Here is a 24,431-nt window from a genome sequence, read left to right on the forward strand (position 1 = left end):
CAGCACAGCTCAGCAGCTGGATGCATATAGATCCAAGGAGAAGCATTTCACAAACACAGAGTAGCTCCTTCTTTAGCTGAGCCCACAGAACAGCATCCCCAAATTCAGGAGAACAGGGCTGTAACCCCAAAATTGCTCCTCCCAGCACCGCCAGTGACACTCCACAGCTCCCAGTGCAGACTTAGCTGGCAACCCCAAGGTGTTCCCCATGAGAAGGTGGCTTTGAGAGGGAAATGGGAAGCAGGAGGCAAGGAGGCAGAGCTGGTTCCAAATGTTTCACTCTTTATTGGAAGTTTTACATGCCACCAGCGTACATGAAAGTTGCACATTCAGAATTTGACTCACCACGAGGACAAAGGGCCGATGCAAACACAGGAGTCCCACGAGCGCACGGACGGAGCAGCCCAGACCCAGCAGCCTGCAGGGACCTGTGGCCAGGCTGTCACCCTGATGGCACCTGGGGTGTCAGAGATGAACCCCCAGTTTTAGAACCACCTCCCTTTGCCATCTCCAGGCTCGTGAGCCAGGTTTTCTCTCCCAGTGTGGCACTGATCCCTCTCAATGAGCTAAACAAGCCTTTTTGGTAACATCTCTACCAGAACTGAGGGTGTTTGGAGACCAACTGCCCATTTAATGCTTTCCTGAATTCCCCTATCAATGCCAGCAGTTTTTACAAGGAGAAACAATTTCCACCCGCTGTTTAGAGGGAGAGATGACAGAAATAGGGACTCTTACACTGACATTTTATTTTCAAAGAAAGTTTTGATAGAAAAACATTTTCCCCAGCAGCCTTGGGCAGGGAGTTGCAGCTTCCACTTCAAAGGACAAACTTCAAAAACAAATCCAGTGTCCTAATGGTTTTGTGCTACATTACTTAATTGTCATACAGCTAATTAGCAATGCCTGATTTCACATTCTCTGTACATAGATGAAGTTCACAAAAGAAGGGGCTACTTAAAAGAATAAATAAAACAAGGCACCAGGCAGCCAGGCTCCGACAACATTAACATAAAACGTTACACTTTACCATTTAAAAAACTGAAATAAAACCCCCATCATGATTAAACCTATATTGATCTGCCTTCCTTCAGATCTCAGAGCTTTGGATCTCTGCAAGGAAGGGGGGAGAACACAACATGGCAAGCGGGGGCTTAGCCTGTGCCTCTGTGTATGTATTTCACCAGCGAGCAGCAGAGATCTTTAAAATTCTAATTATTTCCCTATCACCAAGTAAGATGGGGATCAATAGATGGAACAGACTGACCCCTTTCCTCGAGTGTCAGGGGGAAATTAAAAAAAAAGAAAGGGGAGGGCGAACCAAGAGCGTCAGAGGTCAATGCCACAAAACAATAGATATTGATGTCTCCATTCATTTCAAACAGCGGAAAGGTCAATGCCTCCCTTGCTTCATGTTTTATGGCTGAAATCCTGCTGCTAACAGCAACAATGTTAGTAGTCAGACCTCATCCATCCTTTTTTATTATTATGATTATTTCTAACCAGGTTAGCCATTTTGAAAATTTGACGAAAGCTGGGAGCAGCAGTGGGGGGCTGGGTAGGAGGAGAAGAGGGAAAGCTGCCCTGGAAATTAATGGAAGGGATGGTTTCCATTAGTCTTCAAGTCTCCCTGTCCCCCTACCTGTGCCCCAGTTTGTCCCTCACTGCCCCCTAAAAAATGAGAAGGGCCTGAGGCAACATCCCTTCACTATTAATCATTATTCCCCGTACAACATCCCAATTGGTTTCTATGGAAATGATTCTCCTGCTGGAGTAGCCTGGCTGCCTGCGCATCTCAAAGAGGCAGCAGAGCTGCAGTGCAAGGAGATTGGGCTCTGCAACATGCAGCACAGCTCCTGCACTGCTCTCCCAGCTGTGGCTGGACACTGCTGGGACCAGCCAAGAGGGAATTGCATCCCCCTTGGCCAGGTGAAACAACCCTCCTGCACTGGTTCACTCTGCCAGAGGGAAAGTCCCCAATTTCTACGGCCCTATCCTAAAAATGCAGTGCTGGAAGAAAGCACCCAGCCCCTCACATGGGCAGTCTCACACCTGTCACGGTCCCAGAACTGCCACAGCTCTGAACACCAATGAGAGGATGGGTCCTGCTCTGCTCTCAGGATCCCACACACCCGGCAGAGGAGGCAGGGATGGGAATTACAGGGAGTGGGGTTGTGGCTCTGCTGCTCTCAGTCCACACAGCCCCAGGTCTGCCCTCTGCTCCCCAGAGGGCACCTCCTCACCTGGGGAGGGTTCAGCCCCTGGGGAGCCTCCTCCCCTTCCACAAGTGAGGAAACAGCCAAGCCTCACGATGTGTGTCTGGCTTCCAGAGTGAGATCCATGACTCCTCTCATTCCCATCTTCTCCTTCTCCCTGAGAGAGAAGTGACCACAGTCAGATCTCTCCTGAAGGGAGGGACTGTCACCACACAGCTCCTTCTCCAAACACTGCAGTGGATACACTGCCACCTCCTAGAGAGACCATGAAATCAGCTTTGCAAACAGCTGAGGAAGCAATTCTTTAACCTCCACTCCTAAGAAAACCAGAGATGACTTAGTCCCTCTGAATTCCTCACACCAGTGTCACTCCAGACCCTCCCAGCCTGCAGGAACCAAATGCCAAACAAGACTGTGGACATGAGCAGAGCAGCAAACTACATCAAGTTTTACACAAGAACACTACCTGTCCCAGAACATCCTTCTCCCACAGAACCACAGACACCTTGGTGGTGGTCAAAGCAAAGATTTCTGCTGCAGTTCCCAAAGACTGGAGGTCTGCTTTGGAAGGCAGCAAGGAACAGGCCAGCAGGGACTGGGATCCTGCAGAAACACTCCCTGTGAGAAGGGCACCTTCTGGAATTGAATTCATTTGTTTTAGACAACGGACAACAGATAGCAGGAGGGAGATTTCTGGGGAGATGGGGACAGAAAAGGAGGGGGATTTCATAATAAAAAAAATCCAGGGGCAGAACACCCCTCTCTCTGCTCCCTTCTCTTGCTCTACAGCTGCCTGCTGGAGCCTGAGTGCTGAGTGGGCTCTGAGTCCCATCCACTGCTCTGCTCAGAACATATGGAGCTGTGTTTAATAGCCCAGCTCTGCCAATTGGGTACTATTAGGGTGGGTTCTTTTCCCAGTGTAAATGTTGCAGAATATAAATTGTAATTAACACCGATGCCAAAATAGCACTTAGAGAAAATAAGCACATTATTAACATCTGGTGAATCCTGCCTGGAGTGCAAAAGCAGCGGAAATTCTCACTCACCATAAGAGGATTTGTAGTAGAGATATCAAGCACTAGCCTGGAGTTGGGGAGCTGGGGGTGGAAGGAGATTTTAGCTCTTCATTACTTTTGGGATGCTACCTTTATCACCTGTGGGTGACCTTTCCTAGCCCTGGCTATAACTGGCAGCATCATCAGGAGCTGTGACCCACTTGCATGGATACAGATGCCCAAACATCATATCCCTGGCAACGGAAGAACAGTGCAATAAAACATCCCTGGCTGCTGCTCCCATGCAGCAGGACACGAGGCAGGTGGAGATGGATGTGCCAAGCCAAGTGTACAGCACATTCCACCAGGTGACTGCCACCCCAAGAGCAAAGGTTTAACACCAGAACCAAGCAACAGCTGGGTTCTGCACACCAGTGGCCCCCAGTCCAGGTTTTCCAGAGGAACAGGAAGAGGTGAGCTGGCAGCAGTGCCAAGCTCTGGCTGATGCCACAGAGTGTTTATGCAGGGGAAATCCCCTCTGGCCTCACTCCAACCAAATATCAGGATTCCTTCACAGGACTGAACAGGTTCCCTAAGGCATCAGAGCTGCCTCCACACCCTCCACCTTCCCTCTGCCCCGAGGCACAAGCAGGACAAAGCAACTTTGCCAGTGCTTCAAACAAGGAGAAAGCAAACACCCTCTGCCCAGTCCTCAATAGTTATCCTAGAAGAAAACACGGACAAAAACCAGGCAGAGCTGAAACTGGCCTGAACTGGACAATGTTCCAGCCAAAATGCACATCTGATGTGCTGAAGTGAAGAGAGAGAGAAGAGAGGGAGAAGAGGATTCAAACAGGTGAGTAATATGACAAGAGGCTGAAAGAACGACCTCATCAGGGAGAGTGGGAGAGAAAACAGTGGCAGGAGCAGGGCAGCAGCTCCTCACACCCAGCTGCATGGAGCTGGAGCTGAGGCAGAGCCTCAAACACTCAAACACTGAACTCAGAGCTCAGCTGCAGCATTCCCAGGGGAGCAGGAGCTGGCCTCACCATCCTGCTGCCAGCTGCACTCCAGAGGCTGTGCTGGCCCCCTGGCCTGACAGGGGAAGACAGCAAACCACCAGGGATTGGTCTCAGCAAGGCACAGACCTGTGCTAGCAGAGCCTGACACTTACCTGCTCTTCACTGTAACCCCTCTGAGCACAAGGGTTATCACAGCCTGGCTGTGATTTACACCTGTGGGATAGAATTCCAGGCAGGCTCACACGTGGCTGATTGGAAAGTAAGGACAGAAAGTCCTTCGGGGCATTTTGTTCTCAAATCTATCCCATTAGACCAGGCTTCCTCTGACCACTGAGGGCAGAAGAGCATTTGTGAGAAGGGCATCTTGAGTAGAAAATTCTGACAAGGAGATGGGCATATCATCTTTGGACAACTCTGGGCCTCCCCAGAAAAGCAGAGCTCAACACATTCAGAATTTGGGTGAAGTTAGACAGCTCTGGTCAGCAGCTGCTTTGCAGAAGACAGACCTGGTATGGTACCAAGGAAAATTCTGCCACCCAGACATGTAGCTCCAGGAATTTGTAACTTGGCTTTTGGTACAGCTGTCTGATGCTTTTAAAAGTGCTCAGTAAATAAGGCAATATGAAAGTGATCCAGACCACTACTGATGCCTGAGGAAGTCCTGTGGAGCAGAGAAGCTGACTGAAATCACACTGTGAAAATACTTCATAACATCTCTAAAATTAGCATGAGCTCAAGGCATGGGATATAAGGACAGAACTGGAACACTACATTCCCATCTACACTGCAAGACAGACTGCATATAAATCAGATCTGAGCCTCAACTTATTCACTGTAGGCACCATCTACCCTAGGACAATGATTTCCAGAAGAGCTGAGAACTTCTTCCACCAGACCAATGGAAACACCATCAGCAGGAACATACTATGGTCAAGGTGTTAATGACCATAATTTGTTATTAAAAATAAAAAGAGTCCTTGTGGTACTTCTCAATCAAAAAAAAAAAGAAATCCTTTAAATATCTGTGACTGCACGTGTGTGGCTACAAATGTCTATTTGTAACATAGAAAAGATGTGATGCACTTCAATTGAGCAACACATTTTTGTGCCTCTGAGCTGGCCTAGGCTTTCTACTTTGCCAAAAACAGACTGAAGCAAAGAATGACTTCCACCAAAACCACAAAGCACACTGCCAACATACACAGGGGCCCTTGGGACACACACCAGGGGACACAGGGGAAGGAGCATTAAGTCAGTTTCTCTTACCTTTTACTTCAATAACAAAAATTATTCATATTAACCGCAAGGAAACACTCATCAGATTCCACAAGCCTTTGAGACAGGGTTTTCAGATGCAAGCAATATCCAACAGATGTTACCCCACTGCAAAGAACCAGCTTTTTTTATTTTGCAATTGCACCTGTTTGAAGTGATTGTACAGCATCCAGTGAGGTGGCCAGGAGCTGAGGATGGGAAATCCAGGCCAACAAGAAGCTGCTCCATGGGTTCACAATGACTTGTCCCTTCCATGCTGTGACAGTCACCACCACAAATTGGGAGGTTCCTCAGCCACTCTGCTTTTAAACAAGGTAATTTCATCCAAGTGCCTCATGGGGACATCTCTGATGACCTCTGTCAAGTCCTCGTGAAGCAGAGGGAAAATGACGACGTTTAATGCAGGGCGTTCTGCCTGGAAACTAAATCAGACACAGGTTATTAGCCAAGGAAAAATACCAATTCTCCAGTGCAAGGGAAGGGGATGGCCTGGGTATCGATCATGCAGGATGGGGGCAAGGAAGGGTTGCTCAGAGGAGGCAGGAGGGGAACTCCAGGTCTCCCACTCTTCCCTCTCTGTGTCAGCAGGGAGTTCAGGCTGGGTCTGCACCCCTTTGCAGTCAGTCTGCTAAGCTGGCACAAGCCCAAATTGCACCTAAAATCGGGAGGGAGGAAGAAGTTTTTTAAAAAATTAATGAAAAATAAATCAAGACACGTAGGTATTCTTAGAGGATCAGAGATCCCACGAGCTCTGCCCAAGCTGGGCAAGGTGCTCAGCGATAACAATTTAAACCACCTGCAAACCAGAGGCAAGTTGCAGAGCCATTAGGAAAATCAGGCCAGAGCAATGTCAGGCATTCCCTCGGGGCTGAGCCTGGGATTATCACTTCAGGCTGGGTTGTTCTGCATGCAGAGCCTACACTCTGCAATTAGAGCATAGGCAAGTTTAGAAAGCTCAGATGTGCAGATAAGCATTTAAGTGTGCTCACACTCACACACTGCAGCCTTCTTTTTAATCCAGGCTGCAGAGCAAAGGAAGAGATTTGCAAAAGTTAAAGCCATTAAACAATGTAGAAAGAACCATACAGAAAAAGCCCAAGTGCCCAGCAGCAAGTACTTTACATGACAGCAACCTGTGAGGAAGAGAAATGGTGTTACTCAGTGCAGGGTAAAAAGAGTTCAGTCTTTTAAAGCTGGGTTGGGGGGGTAAAATTGTAGCATAATTATCCTTAAGAGATACACCTCAAAATGAAAAAGATTTGTGACTACTGGTCCTGTGCCACCAAGGTGTTTCCTCTGAAGGGTGTGACAAGGACCAGTTCATTATCACTCACAAGGAGGCAGAGTCCCACTGGCAGCACCAGTCCCTGAAGGTTGAACCAAGCTGTGCTGGGTCCAAAGAGAAGCTCTCAGCTCAACAAACTTAGACAGGTGTGTCTGGAAGGGTCCCAGCTCATCTCTAGCTCTGAACATCCAGATTTCTGTCAAACAGTGAGGAAAGGCTGGAATTCCAGCTGCTGGAAACAGACAGGAAAATCCCAGGTAGCAATGCAGCCAGCTGAAGAAAGCAACACAAGAGAATGGCATTTCCTGGGAGACAGAAAGGACATGCCCATCCACAAAAGATTTGGAGTAGAGCTGCCAAAAACACAGCAGAGAAACTTCCATTCCCAGGCTGGCTGCTCAGTGTTGGTGGGTTGAATTAATTTGCCTGAACCTAAGTAGCTGCAGGAATAAGAATTTCCAGCAACAGAACTACCTGGGGCAATTTTCTATCTCTCTGCATCACAGACCTGCCCTTCATGCCTCATGCCTAAGGGCTGGCAGAAAAGGACACGGCTCCCCCAGTAGATCTGGGGGCTTGTGTCAGAGCTGTGCAGCTTCTTACTTCCACAACACTGCCCTCAAGAAATCAACCAGCAAATAACTGCTGATCTGGGAGGCAGCTGGTAAAGTCTGCAGTGAAATCACATAAAATACAGCCAAATGTCTCTTTGATAGTCCCTGCTCTGCCTCAGCTCTTCATGTTTCTTATCCAACACCACAGTCCTGCAGAGAAAATCATGTTAATAGACCAAGTTTACTCAAGTTCAGCAAAGGAAGAAACTGCCATCTCCCCAAGGGAAAGAAACTGCTTCCTTCTTTGTATATAGACTCTCCCAAACTGGACCTGAGTGCTGCCTTTTTATCATGTACAAAATTGTAGTTTATAAGCAGCCTTTACATGTAGCTATAAAAACAAGAACCCAGACAAGTTTACATGATGAACTGCCACCGAGACAAGTGAAAAACCCCAACGCAGTAAGTGCCCCTCCTAAAGAGGCTGGGCTTATACCAGGGGTTTGAACTTGATCTTAAAATAAGAGAAAAAAAAGAAAGCTTTGTGATTTTCTCCCCCCACCAACAGGAAACTGTATGTTACTGCAAACCTTGTAAATTCCATACCCCAGCAAGTTGACGCCGAAGAATTCTTTCCATGTACAATTTGCGTGATTTAAGGAAAAAAAAAAATCAAATGCACATGGTTCACTATTATTCTCAGTTAAATGTGCGTGCAAAGCCTCTCCTTTAACTGCCTGTTAAAAAACACCCTGATTTTAACGAGCAGCTGTCATAATGTTAAACTGGGATTAGCAGTTCCCAAAAGCAGCCTCCCTCTGCAATCCATGCTCCTTTAGTCCTTCCCCGGAAGGCAATTCCTTTCTTCATACACCTGTCCAGGTGGGCTAGATTAAGTGAGAGGCACTTAGAGCACTACTTTGAAAGGCCCCAGGCATGGGGAGGAGATAACAAGAAGGGGAAGAGAGTAAGTTAATGAGTTGCAGAACAGCTCCTGTAATCTTCTTGAGGGTTCTTTCCTCATTCCACACCTGGATGGACTTCAAACTCCATCCACCTCTGCAAACGCATGGCTTGTAAAATTAAAACCCGAAGGACAGAAGGATGTTGACCTGGGGAGACAAAAGAGCTGCAGTTTCAGACATGAAGCCCTGCTTTTTTTTGGTTTGGTATTTTTTTCCAAGGGAAAAAAGCCAAGGATATGCTTGCCTGCTCTCTCCTACAAAACCTCCAGACTAAACTCATCATGATTAATTAAATGAAAGCAAGTTTTCTAGGCAACTGACTAGCAGTCCCTTCAAAATAGATCCTTTAATTAGAAACAACCACTGGGATAACAAAGAAAACACCTCCCTCCCCCCACCACGTATATTTTCCAGCATAACCTCTGGTCCAGCAGAATCGACACCAAACCAACAACCATCCAGCGGGAATTTCCACAAGGAGTTTTCTGAAGTGTCCCCATGTGGATGTGGACACAGAGCAGACCTGGCCTCAGCAGCTGGTTGGAATCATCCACGGAGCTGGGGAATGAATGGTGAAACACACCCTGTGTCACAAATTCCTGCTGGCACCAGCAGATACAGCATCTCCCTGCTCTTAGATCTTGATCTGGTTGTATGTGGATGAAAGGGTTAATGATGCTTTGCTATTTGTCTCCAGAATTCTCCCAGAGCAGGTGTGGACTGGACTCAGTAAGGTTATTTTCAAGTGAACAGCTTGGTAAATAGCCTAACACTATGCTCTCAATTACTTCCAACCACTGTGGCAGGATCCAATATGTAGGTCAGGGACAAAGTCAAAAAGAAAAAGTCTAAAGCAAGGCTGCACTTTGATCAGATTTCCTCGATTTTAGCAAGACAAAAGAGTCCCTCCCTGGAATGCAGTTATCTCCTGGCAAACATTGACATGCCTCTCCAGAGAGGACAGTGAGTCTCCAGGAGATTCCACCTGCTGATAGATCCAAAGGGTAGCCCAAAGCCATGGGGAATCTCACCAGCCAGCCTGGAAAAATGGATTATAACCCCCCCTGCAACCCTCTGCACCACAGACCCTGGAAGGTGACAGCTCTCTGCATTAGGTGCTGCTCAAACCTTCTTGTAAGGAAATGATAAGGCAGTTTTGGGGCTGAAGAATGTTCTTCCCCTTGAGATTTCCACAGAAACCCAAGGAAAGTCCTAAGCCAAATCAGAAATTTCAGCACATCCCACTTCCCAGAGGCTGGCAAGCAGCACCGAGGGCTGGCAATGAGGGATAATTAAACACTGCCAACAAAAGCAGCACACAGCAGATGAAGTGAGGAAATACACTGTATCACGAATGGATCAAGGGCAGATCTCTGACCTCCACAAACCAAGCTGAGCTTATGGAAAAAGAAGCTCTAGAAGAGAGGAAGGAAGGAAATGAGAAGTTTGATTTGGGGGAACAGAGCACAGCAGGGACAGAGCAGATGTGGACTCTGGTTGGCACAACTCTCACAAATGCAAACCAGTCTCTGCTGCAGTCACACACCTTCTCCCCTCTCTATTCTGACCTTCCCCACAGGCTGATGAGCTGGTTTTGGAGAGGCAAAAGTTTCTCAAGAGCAGAGGTTTCAAACCAACTCACTTTCTGCCCCGTATGCAGCTCTCTCACCCACATGCACAAAGCCCTGTTAATCCTCTGCAAGGCCCAGCCTGTTTTTACTGGAAGACTTGCTCACACCTCGAAGTTCAAATGTGGCATCTGTCCTGAAAGCTTCAGCCAGCATACCTGAGCCAGCCTGGAAACTCCCTTCCTGCAGCATGGCACGGTGGAATGGAGGAAGTGCCAGGACAAGCTGGAGCAGCTGGCAGCAGCATGACCCAACATACACACACACTTTTCTCATCTTCTCAGGGAAGGCCAGGCAAACACTTAAGATTTGTTCCACTGGCCGTGCCCTGACCTCTGTACCAGGGAGCTGCAAATCTTTCCTTGCTTACAGTGACTGCCAAAGAAGCTTCTGCAGAAAATCTTCCAAAGAAGATTTGGCCTTGCCAAAGAACCTGTAGGTGGGATTCTCCCAGGCCCCTTCCCCTGGGAGCAGGGAGAGCCTTTGCCCCCCACTCATCCCCAAGACTGACTCTAAAGCAGATCCCTTCTCTAGTGCCATTCTCCCTTCCAGCCCTGCCAAAGTGCCAGTGCTAAGCAGACTTTATTTCCAAACCTCAGAAATGGACTCGAGAAGTTCCCAAGGAAAGATGTTCAGATTCCTCTGGCTGCTCTTAACTCCACACAATGAGATATTTTTGCTATAAAGTGTTTTCCTTTAGGGGTATCTTCCATCCCTTCATGTCTACATAGACAAACCAACATCCTCCCAAAGCTGCTGATTTTTCCACACTAAGTCACTGCAGCCTCCAACCTGAGACCAAGGGGTGTAGATGGGACTCTGGAAATCACTCACACACATCACTGCCAACTCTCCCATTATCCTCAACGCAGCTCCTTCCTTTGCCACTGCGTTGAGCCACAGGGAAGGAGCAATAACACATCAGACTCATCCCGAGCCGAGGCAAATTACATCTCTCTGCTGTGGTTTCCCTGTAAGGCATGAATGGCACTCTGCTACTTCTCCTGTGAACTGAGGCTTGGATCAAACACGCCTGCAGACTGAGGTTCCGACGTTATTTTGCCAGCTGAACTCTGCATCACTCAAATGTGACCGGACAATTAGAGGGGGAGGGAATAAGAGCCCAAAGAGCGATGCCAGAGCGCCCAGGACACGTCCTAGGGGAGTGCTCTGCCAGAGCAAGCTGAAAGTTATTTCCTAATCTCTTCCACAAATTAAAAAGCTGCTGCAATAACTGCTCAATTAGATTTATTTTACTATGGAAATGCTTTAAAGCTGCAGTTAATGCTTCCGTTCAGCCTTTTACACCCTCATGAAGAGAAAGCACGACAGTGCTATTCCAATATTATTTCTCAGCCAAGAGAGAGAGGACAATCCTTGAAAGTTATTTCATGCACAAACCAATCTGCCCGCTGAAGAAGGTTTCAGAACTGAATTCCTTTCAAAACACATGAGCTGGCAGTTAAAACGAGGCATTTGGGTCAGCCACAGGAATGCATTTAAAGAAGGGGTTTTGTGAGTACCCCCAAAAGAAGATAAATTAATATGGCAAACTGGGGATGGTCCCACAAGCCCTGCTGGCTTGTAAAGTATTTAAGCCCACCCATAAACAACATCCCTGGTAAAAGCAAAGGTGTCTGGGCCACACCTCATACATTCAACCTTCGCCAAGCCTGCCAAGGAATCCTTGGGCAACGCAAACCAACAAGGATGCAGTTTGTTATTCAGTCTGTGACAGAATGATTCAGGGGTTTCCAAGAGCAGGAAATGAAACAGACAATGAAAGCTTGAGCAGGATGCTAATGATTCACTACACCAGCCTGGTGATATATTAAGTCCTCCTGCAATCCCACTTGTGCAGGGCTGGAGCCCTCACACACTGGGGCTGGCAGGGCGGGATCAGCAGCTCTGGGACCAGGAAAGCCAGCAGTGTACAGACATGGGCTTCTTCAAGGTCAGAAGGAAGAAAAGGTGCTGAAGGGATGCAAAACCAGCTTAAAAATCTCGAAAAAGCCCTAGGTGCTCACAGCAGCTTTTTGCAGTGTCGGTAGGACTGCAGCAGTTGGGTGGGCAGAGTGGGAGTGACAGCTGAATTCAGAGATGATCTTGAATCACTTACTGCCCCTAGAGCCCCCTCTAAGAGTAAAAGGGATCCCCAAAAGGGATTTTATGAGGCTGAGACCACAATGAGAATCCAAGCAAGCAGAATTTTGCAGGGATATCCAGGGCAAGGGGGAATACTTAGCCCTGAGGTGAGCAAAAATTCCTCTGTGATAACTCAGTCCTGTGCTAAATGCCAGGAGAGGGACTGGCTCGCTCAGCACTTTCCAATACTCAATTTCAGCCCTGTGCTCCCACCTGGAAGCCTGTTTCTGCAACTGAATCCCAGGAGGCTGCTTCATCCCTTCAGCAAGCTCACAGCTCTCACAGCCACACAGGGCCACTGGAATCAGCAGTTTAAGAAAAAGGGAAGATCCAGCCAAGAGTTTCACGTTAAAAAAGGACAGTAACAAGTAAGGGGAAATTTAGGTAATGCTATAGAAGACTGAACAGCAAGATCTCACTTAGGCTGAAAGCTCTTCCTAGAAAGTGGCAGGAATCTTATGAAAGTCACTTCAAAACAAGCAGTGCTCATACCTGACATAAGGACAAGTCAGGGTAAGTTTGTGTTTCTCTTCCTCTGAGTTTGAATCCGCAGAACAGTGAGATTGTCCTAAATGAAAAAAATTCTCTGCGCTTTCCAGCACTGGTTAACCCAATAGTGACCTGAGTCACAGAATCACAGAATTGTTCAGGGTGGAAAAGCCCTGTAAGACCAAGCCAAATCATTCTCCCAGCACTACCACGGCCACCACTGAACCATGTCCCCACTGCCAAATCCTCATGGCTTTTAAATCCCTCCAGGGATGGAGACTCCACTACTGCCCTGGGCAGCTTTTGCCAGTGCTTGAGAACCCATTTGGTGAATAAATTGTTCCTAATATCCAATCTAAACATTCCCTGGCACACCTTGAGGCCATTTCCTCTTGTCCTGTCCCTTGTTCCCTGACAGCAGAGCCCACCATCCCCCTGGCTGCACCCTCCTGTCAGGGAGTTATGGAAAGACAGAAAGGTCCCCTTGAGCCTCCTTTCTCCAGACTAAACATCTTCATCTCCCTCAAATTCTTCCCATGGATTTGTGCTCCAGACCCTTCCCCAGCTCCATTCCCTTCTCTGGACACACTCCAGCCCCTCAATGTCCTTCCTGAGGTGGTGGCACAAAACTGAACCCGGGACTCAAGGTGTGGCCTCATCAGTGCTGAGTTGCTCAGGTGCTTTGCAAAGGAACCAGTGTGGTTGGGGAAGAGGGGCAGAGAGCTCAGAAGAGAACTGCCACGTGCCCACCCCAACCCCACAGCTCTGGGGGGATCCTGCTCCACAGCCCCACACAGCCCCAGCCCTCTGCACCATCTCCCAACAGCTCTCAGACTCCAGGAATTCACAACAGCACTTCTGGGAGATGGGAACAGCTGAGCCCAGCTGCCCACCCAGCACCCCAAAACACACTCCAGCTGTACCATGCTTTTTCCCTTGGAATCCATTTCTATAAATCACAGCTCACCTCTATGCCTTGACACTTTCCCCCTTCTTTATGAAGAATCCCTAATGATGCTGTGTTCTCAGAGGTTTTTTATTTTGCTTTGGGGTTTTTAAAATTTGTTTGTTTGTTTTGATTTTATTGTAGCTTTCTTGATCTTTTTCCAAGGTGTTTTTCTAAAGGACTTTTCACTGGCTTGTATTGTCTGGTGTTGTAGAGTCCTTGAAATCACTACAATGATAGGAGCTATCTAAACACTTCAGCTAAAACCGACAAAATTCTAAAGGCACACAGTGGAAAACAAAAATCTGTCCTTGAAGCCAAGGGGATATTTGCCAAAGCATTTCCCATCCCTTCTCCCAGCCTGTTTTCTCATGGCAAGGAAAGCACCAGGAAAGCAACTTCTCCTGCACATTTGTGAAGTGCCCTCTAACCACACCGTGTAGCTGTGTAAGGCTGAAGTCATCCAAATTCCTTGCCCGCAGGATTTTTGGGGCAGACACATACCAGCATATAAATACAATTCTTCAGCATGCATCCCTTGGTAAATGGTGGGACCTTCCATGGGTCACAGCTCCATCTACTGACTCTTACACAAAATAACACTGTGGGAAAGATGGGGAAAGCTCCTGGGAAGGCTCATCCCCTTGGACCTGCCTTTGGACACACGGCTCTGTGCAGGAATTTAGAAACAATCCCAGCACAGCAGCTCAGCCCAAAATGGCAAAGCAAATTTACCTTTTCTTCAAAGAGCTCTGGGCTCATGCCTGAACCTCCAACCACAGGGGCCTCAAATTGTGGTTTTTCAGTGTTTGTGGAATTAATGCTGCAGTGGTTTGAACAGGAGAGTTATTTAAACAGGGACAACACGTGCTTGGAGCTTAGCACTCCAGCAAAGTTTGGGTCCAAGCACAAAATGGAAAACATTGTGTTCATTGGATCTGCTGCTATCTGAAGTGTGGCAGCAGCTGAGCACCATGTGATGGGGAAAAAAATTTCAATTTACACAGAAACTGAGACTAGACCAACATCACATGTGAAACCTGAGGAAGATCAGGGGTGTGGATATGGATCACTCAAGCCACATCTCCCACTCAAACCAGTACGCCCTTCTTATGTACAGAGAATCTCTCTGAACCATAAAGGAGCTCCCCCCTCCTATTCACACTGAAGGAAAAAGAATAAAGAAAAACACTGCAATGATTTATCTGCCCAGAGGGAAACAATCTTTACAGTCTTTTCTACAGCTCAGAGGAGACCTTGCCCTTGCAAGCCTCCTGTTTGCTGATGAGGCTCCAGATGAGCCCTGTTCTGCTTATTGTGTTTCATTGCAAAAGAGCCAGAACTGAATCACAGGCTTTTAATGACTCAAATACACGAATTAGTTTGTCCCAAATAGCAGCAAACTTCAACTAGAAACTGCTCACCAGAAAGCTGGACACCACAGGGTCTGGTTCAAAGCTGTCACAAGACTAAGAGACATGAGAACAATCTCTTTTCAGGCCAGTGGAACAGAAACACATAACACTAACCTCCTTTTACAGTAAAAAGGGAAAGTTTGAGAAGCAGTTCAGGCTTTAAGCCATTGCTGTGATGCAGCAGATTTAATTCCCAAGCTCCCATCACCACACCCTGTATATTCACCATCTTCCAGTACAATTCCACAGCTGAAACCAGTCTGTTCTCCCCAAATAGGTTCTGGCCTCTTCTGTTACCCAAACCCTCCTGTGCACCCACACTTGAAAAAGGACTGCCCTGCACTATATTGCATTTTCAAGCGTTCTCAGCTCTACCTTCTGCAGCAAGCTCCTGATACATGCCCAGCCCTGGGTCCTTCCCATGCCCACTCACATTTCCTCTCTTTTTTAGAGGCATTGGGAGAATGTGAATCCCTTTGACCCCATCTTGCTGCTCAAAACTATCTCTCAGCCTAAACAACAGCATCACCACAGTCCTAAAAAAGGAACTCTGACTCTCAGTGGGACCTGAGGAATAGGAAGCAATTGCCCCAGCTCAGGGAAGGGAGAAAACAAAGGCTGGAGGTCCCTTCTCTCACCTCCTCCTTCCCACCCACTCCCCATGTTTTACACACAGCATCCACACACATTCCAAACAAATTGAAAAAAATAAGCATAAATCACCTCATTTCATTCTGGCAACAAGGATAGACAACTTCCAACTTGCTGCCTGGTGTAAAACTTGGATTAAAGACACACCAGCTGCACACTCTTAGAGGAAGCCATGCTGTGTGAACTGCAGCCTTACTCACAGGTTTAAGCTCACACAGAGATTTCACTGCACATCTCTCTGCCTTGGAGTAGCAGCCAAAATGCAGTCAAGAGCAAGTCAATTCCTGACCCCATCCCAAGGCACATTTGTGCAAGGATGAGAATGGAATTGCTGGAGAAGTCACGTGGTTAAAGACTCGCTGAGGGCTCGTGGAAGGCTCCAGGCTTTGCTTACACATCATTTTCTGTATTTTGTTTCTTCCATTTTATTACTAGAGACAGTTGCATGAGAACAAGATCTTTGTTGCTTAGGAGAGCATCTGCTCCCACTGCTTATCCTCCTCCTGAAGTCATAATCTTGTGTGACATCAAAATCGTTTCCAGAGCCACCAATTACAATGTCACAGAGGATTATGACTTCAGGTGTAGAATTTGCAGTGGGAGCAGATGCTCTCTTCAGCAAAAAAGCCCACAAAACCCAACCTTCAAAAAACCCTGTTTTCATACACAAGTCTCTATTAATAAAATACAAAAGAAGAAAATAAGTTTGACAGCCAGAACTGTAGCTAAATATAAAAATAGTTTTTAACATTTCCACGAGGCATCAGCTGCTCTTTGGAAAGTTCCCAGGGTTTAGATTATAAAGAGGCAGAGAATTTAGTGAGAATCACTCCATGACAGAGAAAAAGGAAAAAAAGACTGCAGAATGGTGTATTTCTGCTCAGTAAGTGGACATTAAAATTTTGGGCAGCGCTGCAATGGCACCTCAGAAGGGAGGGAAAACAAAAAACCAGGAACTGCAGATTTCTAGTTCTTTCTAAGGATGCCTAAAGCACAACTGAAATCAACCCAGTAATGTTTTTACAGATATGAAGCCCTGTGTAAAACAAACTCAAAGAATCCTTGTTGCATCACAAGGAATTTACTCAGATGATTCCAACAATCCCTCTCCCAGAAGGACACAGAGGCTTTCAGAGGCAGCAACAATCTCAGGAGCAGTTTGGTAGGGAGATAATATAGTCACAGCCTTCTCTGGATTTGATCCACGGAAACAAGCCAAGTGTAATAAGTTAGTTTGAAGCTGGAGGAAGGCTGGGGGGGAGGAGCACCCTTTAGGATGCACTAATAACGCCGTGTGATTTGAAATTTTTATTAGAGCTTAACAGGGCACAGCAACAGTAGGTGACAAAGAAAACAGACTGAAGGCGGGGAAATAGCCTCATAGAAAAAAAAGATAATAATGGAAAGTCTGCTGCATGGGAAATATTTTGTAAGATGACTGCCATTATTAGAAGATTTCCAAATGCCAAGCGTAATTAAAAGCTCTCTTTTCAAATGCAGTTCACGGCTCACACACAAACGTTTCCCACCACGTGAGCCTCAGAACGCTGCAAGGGGCCAAGCAAAATGCCTTTAAGAACTGCCAAACGTGCAAAGGCAGTTTGTACCAATTCTCCCCCCTCACAAGCCCTCCGAAGAAAAAACCCTTCACAACAACCCTTTAAAGGCTTTGAATTGCGCTGCCAGGGGATTATCAGTAAGTGACATTTACAAGTGATTAGAGGACAGAGAATTATCTTAGTCACTTGTGGGAAAGGAGGAAAGCTTCAAGGTCAAATCTCTCAGTACTTAAAATGTCGGCAGATGTTTTGTTTACACAAAAAGTGTCGTTTGATTTATGATGGAGCTTTGCATCCAGAACTTCAACTTGGCCAGCGGAACTGCAGAGAACATGGGTGGGAATGGAATCAAAAATTCATAAAATACCTTCAAATATTTCACTGGTTCGCTCTTATTAAAGTAAGAGGCTGGCTTATGTGCCAAACAGTTACACACTACCTATGAGCTCCTTGGAACAAGAGCTCCAAGCCATATAAACCTTGGCAAGCCAGCGAATGGAGATAAATCTCCAACAGCTCCAGAAATCCCACATCCACCCCTTTCCGCACTCACCTCCGCACAATGGACTGCTGGAGATTTTTGCAAACGGTAAGAGGCTCTCCCATAAACATGTGGCACATGATGACCTCAAGGCAGCTGGCCATGAATGACATCACTGCGTCAGACTGCAGAGTCCCGCTCCGGGAGACGATGCAAAGGCGCTGGAGAGAGGAGCAGTGACTCAGTGCCTGGAAGAACTGGGCACCCGCACAGAAGTACGGCTGTTCCAGCCTGCAGGAACAAACAAAAACAACTCAATGGGCAATTCAAGCCTGGGGTGCTCTCAGACAAGAGGGAAAGGCACGGCACATTCATGGGGGGCTGGCAAGTGGATGGAGCAGTGCCTCTAACCCTGAAGGATAGGGGTACAAAGAGGCAGAAAAAAGTAATCCTAGTTTTGCAAGTTTCCCACACAGTATGGTGGTAAGACAAGCTTTTGGGTCTAAGCAGAAGATCCATTCTGGTCTTAAAAGCACAGCCTGGCTTCTGTACGTGACATCCACCAAGCAGGTGGTGTGGATTTAGGGACCTTCTGTTCCAGTGTACAAGCACTGCCCAAACTGGTCATATCTTCAGTTTACTGCCTGGGGAGAAGCAGGTGTGAAAAATACACAATGCACACAGGTTGATGCAGAACTGGGGCCAGCACAGTGACCACAACCAGCCCTGGCAAAGGATCAGAGCTACGGCTCTCCCACAGGAAAAACAACCAACATCAACCCAGCCTTTACCTTAAACACCTGGCTCAGGGAAGAGAGACATGATCCTCTATCACAGTGATCCAAGAGGACAATAAAATGACACAGTGAAGCCATACCTGGCCAACAAGGGGTCTATGTTTTAACCAGCAGCATGAGAGGGTGACTCCCTCACAGAAACCAGCCTGCAGGGAGCTGAACCTGCTCGAGGCCCGTGCCACCAGGAGAGCTCATCTGCTTAGTGCAGATTTACTACCAGGCTGCAGAATCTCAGTCATTGGGTCAGGAAAGCCAAGAGCTCCAAGAAGGTTAATCCATTAGGTGATAACAAGCTGTCCAGCCCAACTTGATCTGGGTAATCTCTGCATAGGCTTTGTAGTATGCAGGGGTATCTCAGCAACTTAATCCTGCTAATTGATAAATTCTGTTTCAGTCTCAGCCTGTGACTGCTGTAAGGTGGCATTGCCTGAAGAAATCCTAAGAGCGTATCTGCACTTTGGGTAGTAAGTTAAAATTCATATTAAGAGAACTGGCAGCCTTTTCAATTTTTCGACATCATTATTGGGGCACTGTAAATTTAGGACAAAAAGCAGGGAATCTCCAGGATCCAGGTTTCCCGGTGAATCTCCAGGACACACCAGCCACACCTGCAATGCCGCCCTGCACTCGCTAGATGGCAATGTTGCTTTGGAATAGCCCCTTAAACTAACAGCCTGGAAAACGGAAGGGAATAAGGGTGGAAAACAGCAGAGAATTAGTCAAATCTAAAGGAAACTACGTTATCAGGAGGACGTGCTAATTTCTAAAACCATCTTAAGCCAATCTAAAACCTTAGACTTTACTCAGGGAAGAAGAGTGACAGCTTCCAACCAAATGTAGTACAAAAAAAACAACCCTGTTGCAGCCTTTATTCCAGGCTCTGTGCTGTCTCCCATGTCTGTCACTCTTGGCCTCCATTTCAAAGCCTCAGGAAGCTACAGGGCCTAGGATGAGCAAAGCAACACTGCACATCCAAGGCTCCTTCCCCAGCCCTCAGCTCCTCCGTGGCTATTTGCTCTCCTCAAGGTTAAAGACACATCCACGTAACACAAAACCTTGAGCAATCAAATTCCCAGCAGCTGCCAGCCCTTGGATGAGAGACCAGCACGCTCCTCCCCCATTTTAAATGGGAAGTGGTGGGAAATGAAAACCCTCCTGAGGTGTTTTAGCCCTGGCTCCCCTCACTATTGCAGTGGATCAGGGACAGGAACACAAGCACCAGTCTCAGGTGATGAGCAGTAATTTCAGCCACAGTAACAGAACTGTGACCTTGCTGTCTCAATTGCACAGCACTCTGGAGCTTTGTGAACAAAGGGGGACAATGAGACTGACAGGTTCTGCAGTTTCACTGAAACTGGCTGGTTTTGAAAAAAAAAAAAAAAGAAGAAAAAACCCATCTCTCTAAAGTGATAACATTTGTGTTCATATGGACATATGGCAAGGACACCACCACATTTTGGGTACCATGAAGCTCCTTTGTGCACTCTTTAGGATCAGACTCTTGGTAGGATCCTTTAAATCCTACCAGGAGAGGAACACCAACAGGACAAACTCTAGATTTAGAATGTTTTCAGTACATTATAAAGAAAAGAAATAAAAAAATAGAAAGGCAAGACTTTCATACAAACTCAAGGCAAACAAGTATCTCATTGGGAAACCCAAAGAAAACTCTACATTATCTAGACAGTGTAGGAGTCTACTCCTTCCTGGAAATTTAAGAGGTGTGCATGTACACAAAGCCAAAAAGTGAGCAAAGGCACATAGTATTTAACCAGGCCTGACAAGCTGCTAGCTCCCAAATAAGCAGCATGCACTCTTCCTTATCTAAAAGGAAGACTGTCACAGCACTTTTTGCTCCTAAAACACTGGTTAAAGGGCATATCCTGAGCCCTCAAAGACAACATGCAGTGCCTTCCTATTCTCCATAAGTCAGGAAGGAAAATACCCAGTTTTCAAGCCATTGCAGCTACTCTGGCCCGGAAGACTTTTAATAGTAACCACAATAAACCACAAATCACATTTCTGGAGATCCACAAACAAAACAGGAGATGTTCAAGGGCAGCCCCTCACCTGAGATCTCTCAAACACCTGCAGTGTTTCAGCATGTCCATGAGAGCAGACATATAGACCACCTTGCCCATCATGCCCAGGTTGGCCAAGGAAAGAGTCCGCAGGTGCTGGCACTGCAGCCCGACGTTGACGAGCCCAGAGCCCGTGAGAATATTTGGCAGCTGTGCTAAGGTGAGGCTCTGCAGGTAAGTCAATTGGCTAATGGCAGCCACCTCTGAATCCCCCACGCTCTGTGCCCGGACACAGGGAGGCAACGAGTTCCGAATTGCTGGCTCGTTGCGGGGCATGGCAGAGGAGAAACTGGACCCAATTATCTCCAAGGTTTCCAAAAATCTGAGGCTCCCCATCAGAGCCCAAAACACTGAGGACTCGATCTTCTGATTTGCCTGGTCCCCTAAGTTCCTTGGATATGTCGGTACCCCAATCCGAACTTTCTTTCCAAATGTCTGGGGCACCAAATTAGGTGTGGTGGGAGGCTTCTCCACGCTTGCAGCAACATCTGTGATGGAGCAAACTGGTAGTGCTAATGAGAGCAGGTGCTTTAGCCTGGACAGGAGCTGGCACAGGTGGTTCCCTATGCTTTCAGAGCTGTGATGGTGAGCTGCAGAGAGGTTCAGGTGTCTCAGGTTGCAGCAAGACACTACCAGGCTTTCCAAAATGCTGCTGTCAATGTCATCTTCAGCCTTCCGAAACAAGGACTCTGGAGCCAGGCAGTGAACGCAGCCACTGAGATTCAAACTGGTCAGGCTCTTAAGATCCTTCCCACCATTAATGACCCTCTGGATCAGGTGCCCACCAGATAAGGTGCATCGGCTAAAGCTGAAGTAGAAAGGGTTGTTGAACTTCAAGTGTTGCAGGAGCCCAGAGCCGTTAATCCAGGCTTTGGGCAGTTGTAAAGCATCCAGACGTACATTTCGGGCCATGGAGTCCAGGAGGTTTTTGGTGGCTCCCGTCTCCGCAAAGCTGCCGGGGGCAGAGATGAGGAAGGCGTGGAGGTTCTCAGGCGTCCGATCACTCAGCACTGCCAAGTACAGCCTCACCACCTCCTGATTGACGTAGCCAGGAGCCAGCCTGGCGTAGAAGATGCGCAGGTTCTGGTAATGGGGCACGTTGCTCTCGCCCACCATCAGCTGCCCCGACAGCATAAACCCTTCCCGCGAGCGGTCGAGGATCTCAAAGTACAGCAGCAGCTTCTCCAGGCTGGTGCAGCACGGGACGACGCCGTAGGAGGGCGTGTAAAGGGTTTGCTTCAGCTCCGAGACGCGGCTGAGCGTGGCCTTGCACTCGCTGCTCAGCTGGCTGGCGTCGAAGCCCGGGTTCACGTCGATGGCCAGCGAGCGCAGGTGCTGCAGCGAGGAGAGCATCTTGGAGAGGCGCAGGGAGGTGACGTGGCACCCCGACAGGCTCAGCTTCACCAGGTTCTTGCAGCGCGTGACGTGGTCGACGGTGGAGCTGGGCAGCCAGTAGCAGCCGGCCATGTTCAGCTGGTAGATCTCCTTCCCAATGTCCCTCATCAGCTGCTTCACTTTGTCTTTGTTTACCTGCACCCAAACAAAACCACATCCAGTGAGAGACACGGCAATGGTGGGCACTGACTCAGTTTCCCAGCTGGAGATGGGGATAAGAGTGGTTGGTACTTGGATTATGTGGCTTATCCAAAGGTTGGGGATGGCAGCACGGCCTAAGAATTATCACACTCCTGGCAGCTCAGTCTGCCATGCTTTGGACTCTTAAGATTACTCTTCCTTTTGCTTCTGCAGTTCTGCATTACACACTGTGCAGAAGCTGAGAGTGGAAGGGAAAACCACCTCCATTTTCTACCAGCAAAGCTATTTCAGCAGAACCAACTATGTGCAGAAACTCAAACTGAAAGAAGAATGCTTCCATTCTTCTTCATTCCATTTCTTCTTTTGGAAATGAGCATAGGCTGCTCATTGAGCCCCTGCCTGCACTGGCTGACACAGTTCTCATTGATATATCACCCTTCCTTCCCAAGCTTTATTTCTGCACACAATTTTTGGCTTTGATGACTGCATGCCTGACAGCAACATGCACAAGATTTTTTTTGCACAACAACACAGAAAACATATTTTGAGAAAATGGTAACTTTACACAACCACAGTTAGAAATGGAAGGTCATGTTTTCTTTCATTTTAGCTTCCAGAAATATGGAGAAATTAAATTTTCACTGACTGTATTGTATATAACTAAGGGAGCACAGAGCTGTTCTAACAAAGCATTCTGGAAAATAAATGCTTTTATAAAACAGCTTATTATGTATTTGATTTCAGAGTCCAGGAGCAGTCTAATTATGAATATACATATTGGAAAGTTCTACTTCTTGGCATTGTTTTTAAGAATTCAGATTTGTCTTCACAGCTAGCAGAAGAAGCAAGCTACCCTCCCCACCTTATAGTCCTTATGAAGCAGAACTGTATGTGTTAGACTCTTGTCAAGGCAAAGTGTTGCAAGTTTCCTGCAGGTTCTCCTGACATTCAGGACCAGGTCTGTGCAAGGGACATAGCTGAGGATGTGCAGAAGGATCTCATCTGAGAATTCCATCAAGTTGACTCCATTGCTTTCCTCCTCACTCTCCTCACTTACGACCTCCTGGTGGGGAAAAATTAAAAAAAAAAAAAAAAAAGGAAAATATGGAGGTAACTTCACACGAAACCATGTTACTCTCACTTGGTCTTTCACTGTTGGCTAACATTTCCATTCATTCTACTTACTTTGCAACTGTCCATGATCCTTTCCTAAATATATCACAGCAATCTCTTTCTCTCATCCTTCTTCCCAGCGCCTCCCGTTTCACTAACCTTAAGAGTTACATAACCATGCACATATACACACATGTACGGCTATATATATCTGTTCACACACGCAGCCACACACCAACACTGCAGTCCAACATCACCCACAGCTCCTGTGCAACCCTCTCACACCTTAACGGCGAAAGCACAGCCCAAACCGGCACTAACGCCAGGGCAGCTCCTGAGGGGCGGCGGGGCTGCTGCTCCTCACAGTCCCTGCGAGCCCCCCGAGACACCCGGCGAGGGCCATTCCCGAGCCCGCCTGCCGCCCTGAGCGCCCCGGGCTGCCCCAGCCCCGTTACCGCTGGGTGCGGAGGGGAAGCGGGGGGCGAGCTGAGCCCCACAAGCCCCGACTCACCTCTCCGCAGCGGAACATGGCGGCGGCCGCGCGGTCCCGCCGCAGCCGCCGCCACCGCCTCGCCGGGCCCCGCTGGCAGCGGCCGCGTCCCGGGCTCGCTGCCGCCGGCCCGGCCGCCTCACGGCTCTTCCGGCGCGGCCATGACCCGGTTCCGCGGCAGCGCCCGCCCCGCGCCGCCATCTTGAGCGCGGCGCGGCCGCGGCGCGGCGCCATCTTGAGGGGGCGCCGCCATGGTGGGAGTGGCGGGTCCGCGGAGGCAGAAACACCGGGATCGTCCGCGTTGGGAAAGAGCGCTGAGCTCGTCGAGTCTAATCTTTGACCGAACACCACCGCGTCAACCAGAACTGAGCGCTGACTGCCATGTCCAGGCTTTCCGTAAGCACCTCCAGGGACGGTGACTCGCCCACCCCCCCAGCCGTCCTGTGCCAATACCTGACAGCCCTTTCTGTGAAAAGTGCTTCCTGATGTCCAGCCTGACCCTCCCCTGGCACAGCTTCACACAATTTCCTCTCATCCTCTCATCCTGTTTCTCCCTGGGAGCAGAGCCTGACCCCCATCTCACCCAACCTCCTGTCAGGGAGTTGTGGAGAGCAAGAAGATCCCCCCTGATCCTCCTTTTCTCCAGGCTGAGCCCCTCCAGCTTCCTCAGCTGCTCCTGATGCTCAAGACCCTTCCTCAGGCCCGCTCCCTTCTCTGGACACGCTCCAGTGCCTCAATGGCCTTTTCAGATTGAGGGACCTGAAACCGGTCCCAGCACTTGAGGTGTGTGT

At 48.1% G+C, this 24,431-nt stretch overlaps 1 protein-coding gene across 2 annotated transcripts; it reads right to left on the reverse strand.

The window, feature by feature from the left end:
- Positions 1 to 262: 262 nt before the first annotated feature.
- FBXL18 (F-box and leucine rich repeat protein 18) lies at positions 263 to 23,769 on the reverse strand. Of its 2 annotated transcripts, none has more exons than XM_056503811.1 (5): positions 23,662 to 23,769; positions 22,900 to 23,100; positions 20,491 to 22,031; positions 17,696 to 17,914; positions 263 to 5,927 (listed from the first exon to the last, which is right to left on the reverse strand). In XM_056503811.1, exons 1-5 carry the CDS (start codon positions 23,677 to 23,679, stop codon positions 5,771 to 5,773), a joined length of 2,136 nt encoding a protein of 711 aa, XP_056359786.1. In that variant the 5' UTR covers positions 23,680 to 23,769; the 3' UTR covers positions 263 to 5,770. The 2 variants fall into 2 exon arrangements, with proteins under 2 accessions (XP_056359786.1, XP_056359787.1); XM_056503812.1 differs by lacking the exon at positions 23,662 to 23,769 and adding an exon at positions 23,223 to 23,483.
- Between the last annotated feature and the right edge of the window lie 662 nt (positions 23,770 to 24,431).

This window comes from Oenanthe melanoleuca, chromosome 14 (assembly GCF_029582105.1).
Source record: "Oenanthe melanoleuca isolate GR-GAL-2019-014 chromosome 14, OMel1.0, whole genome shotgun sequence".
NCBI classification, from domain to species: domain Eukaryota; kingdom Metazoa; phylum Chordata; class Aves; order Passeriformes; family Muscicapidae; genus Oenanthe; species Oenanthe melanoleuca.